Source organism: Branchiostoma belcheri, unplaced genomic scaffold (genome assembly GCF_001625305.1).
Source record: "Branchiostoma belcheri isolate BF01 breed outbred unplaced genomic scaffold, Haploidv18h27 scaffold6, whole genome shotgun sequence".
Classification (NCBI taxonomy): Eukaryota; Metazoa; Chordata; class Leptocardii; order Amphioxiformes; family Branchiostomatidae; genus Branchiostoma; species Branchiostoma belcheri.
This window is the reverse complement of record NW_017804242.1, coordinates 1,573,167-1,576,376: the sequence shown is the minus strand read 5'-3', so window position 1 is coordinate 1,576,376 and position 3,210 is coordinate 1,573,167. Positions and strand designations below refer to the sequence as shown.

General features: G+C 42.3%; 2 protein-coding genes across 2 annotated transcripts in view; one reads left to right on the top strand and one right to left on the bottom strand.

Annotated features, from left to right (window-relative positions):
• The window catches only part of LOC109482398 (protein C3orf33-like), a 12,275-nt gene that overhangs the window by 7,809 nt on the left and 1,256 nt on the right, over window positions 1–3,210 (bottom strand). The window lies entirely within an intron of this gene.
• On the top strand, window positions 2,188–2,817 carry LOC109482406 (probable ATP-dependent DNA helicase RecQ). The gene is given in 4 exon segments (XM_019785116.1): window positions 2,188–2,551; window positions 2,554–2,615; window positions 2,617–2,646; window positions 2,648–2,817. Coding segments are annotated over 4 exon segments (519 nt in total). The 5' UTR covers window positions 2,188–2,259; the 3' UTR covers window positions 2,783–2,817.

Genomic DNA, 3,210 nt, shown 5'->3' with positions numbered 1-3,210 from the left:
ATGGCATTTCAGTACAATGTAAATTTTGGAGCCGGTAAATAGTTTTTTACACTTTTTCATAGGGAGAAGCTTTAACGAACGGAGTCAAATGCCTTTTTGAAATCGACAAATCATGAGTAAATGCGTTTGTTTTCGGAGAGTATACCAGTTTTTATGCTTAGAAGGGTATAATAAGTAAGTCGTCGTTTGTGCCAAATCGATTTCTAAATCCGGCATGATTAGGGGAGACACGTTTGTGTTCGTCCATAAAAGTTGTTAGACGTGTGTTTAGTATTGACATACTATTAGATAATTTGCTACAACTTGTAGCTGATATTCCCCTTTAGTTACCGGGGTCATCTTTTGTCCCGCCTTATAATAGCCTGGGTACCGTCCGGATTTAGCTCCGCTACGCTAGAGAAACATCTAGCGAAGCGGAGCAAAATCCGGATTGAACCAAGACTAGATGTATAATAGAAAATGTAGATGTTTCCATCATACATCAGTGTCATTATGTTCCTAATAATAACGTTAGTTGTATATCTTGTATATGAAGAAACAAGTCAGTTAGTAAACCAAGATTATTGTTCCGAACTACTAAGGAGTGTTCCAACAGGAAAGGAAGCCCTCAACAAATTCAACAAAACATTGAATTTTCACACAACACAAACGAATGACTTCTTACTGGTTTTACGTTACTAGTATTAGTAACCTTAGATGTAAGATCGTGCCAAACTTGGTTGTATTAGTAACGTCAACAACTTCAACAACGCAAAAGCAACAGGGTAGAACAAAAATAAATAAAGTATAGGTCTGATTCCCTTTTCCCTCCAAAACCCAACCAATAGTCTCGTGTGACAGGCCTGGTCTCTCAGCGGTACCTGAAAAAAAAAACGTAACGCCGACATGAATCCTACGTATCTGTAAAATGTGAGTCAACGCAATTCCGCCGTGTTTGGAGAAATTCGGCACGTATGCAAAGTTGATTGTAAATAAAGATTTGATTTATTTGTCTTCTTCATGTATCATGAAACGCAGTGCATGGTCTGTCTGGTAAATATACACCATATTGTTCGATTAGCAATATTTTGGAGAGAGAAAGGATTTAAATACAAATCCCAGGATACGGATGTCTCTATGGAATATACAGAACGTCAGACACTGCGCCTCCGCCGCCGCAAATATGTCACAGTGGAAGCAGGGAGTCGAGCTCCTTGGCGAAAGCCTGCAAAATTCGTCAAAATGCACACAAACATGCCTATCATCGAAACTCTGGTCAGATTTAAACTCTGACCCGGAAAGACACGATGCGAAAGGTAGAACTTTCAACTCTATTTTTCCCGTCTACAACAAAAACGTTGCAGGATTCTGTTTGAACATTTTTTTTTAGATTATGTTCATATTGATAGTACAAATACATAAAAACCCAAACTAATGAGGTTGTGTCACAGTCTTATTACCTTAATCAAAAATACTTGCCATGTATCACGTTAAATCACTTACAGTAACACAATTTCATGTTAGCGTTTTCGTTTCCAAGTGAATATTGCGCAAACTGTCGGGAGGCATTGTGGTGGCATATCACAGTTTTCACCCTATGAGTACTTCTATAGTTAAGTACCCCAAGAAGGTGACTCACTTCGACGCGGTGAAAATTATAGTAAGGGTGGACTAGAGAAACACGGCTAACTAATATGTTAAAATGCATCTAAATAAATCTAAATAATCTACAAAATAACTGAAAACAAAAAAAGTTATGTTTTTTTAACCGTGACGACCTTTTTTGGCCACCTGCAGTTGCGTAATGCAGCGCATTTATACACAAACAGGGAAATCTTCACAATCCAAATCATACGGTCACAATCCAAATCATACGGTGTACAAGCCGATACATTTCTATACCCCAGCGCAGTTTACTCCTGGCTACCTCTCACACAAGTCGCTCTAGGTGTAGCCAGGCTAGGATTCAAGAGTTTTGTCCGCACTACTTTCTATAACCGCATCACTGGCTCCGGGGGTCGCCTAGCCTATGTAACCCAAGCTCCGGGGGGCTCCCTACATAGTCCGCCACCCAAGAGCTTGTGCGCCACTCTCTCTAAGGCCGGGGAGCCGTTAGCGAAAGTTGTAACACCAATCACGGGGTAGGAATTTAGTCGAGCCCCCGTTACCATGGAAATTCGCTAGTTAGCGATGTCACTGCTGGCGCCGCGGCCCAGACGGTGGGCGGAGCGCGGGCGGGGTGACAAATGTTATCTTGTTGGTTGTTTATTTCGAGGAAAAATGGCGGCTTCTTCCACAGTCGAAGGCGAGTTTCGGCCCCTCCTTGAGTCTGTTTGCAAGGATTTTGGTCGGCCTTGGCCTCTGAAGCCACTTCAGGAGAAGGCGGTGACGTACTTTGTCCAGAGGAGAAAGGACATTTTTGCCTGCTTGCCCACTGGCTACGGCAAGACGGAACTTTACACGCTGGTCCCTCTTGTCATGGAAAGATTGCTGGGGAAACACTGTGTGATGCTGGTAGTGTCTCCGTTGCTGTCGCTAATGCAGGATCAAGTACAACGCCTGCAGCAGGGAGGATCAAAGCTGCCTATGTCGGCGAGACGCAGGAAGATGCTGATATCAAGAGAGGAGTAATTGAGGGGGAAATATAGCCTGGTTTTCGTATCGCCAGGAGGCGATTCTGAACTCTAAAAGTTGGAGAGGGATGTTGACAAACAAGACTTACCGCGAACATCTTGTTGGTGTTGCCGTCGACGAGGCTCACTGCATAACGTCTTGGTATGGTACTTTGCATTTCAAGGCATGACTAAAATTCTGCAATAGCTTTTTTAAATATAGTTTCGTGGGGCTGTGTAAGAAAATGACAATGCATGTGCATGTATACTATATAATAAATGCGTGTCCACGCGAAAGGGGGAGGGGGCTGGTATAATCTTGTCTATGCGGGAGTGCTGCGTGTGTTAGTAAATAAATAAGATTTTGTTGTTAATGTGACAGTCAAGTGATTGTAGGCAACGTAGTAAGCATGGATGCTGTACATATGAAAGTTACGAGACTCATGACAAGCCGGTGTAACGTTATTTTTTTTTCACATCATGTAGCACACCAACACTTTGATGTCAAAAAGTTGTTAATAGTAAATAGGCTACTAAAGACCATATGAAACGTTGTGCCGTATTCCTTACATAGCTAACAGTGTTACTCTATTTTACAGGGGTGGAGGAGTTTCAGGAA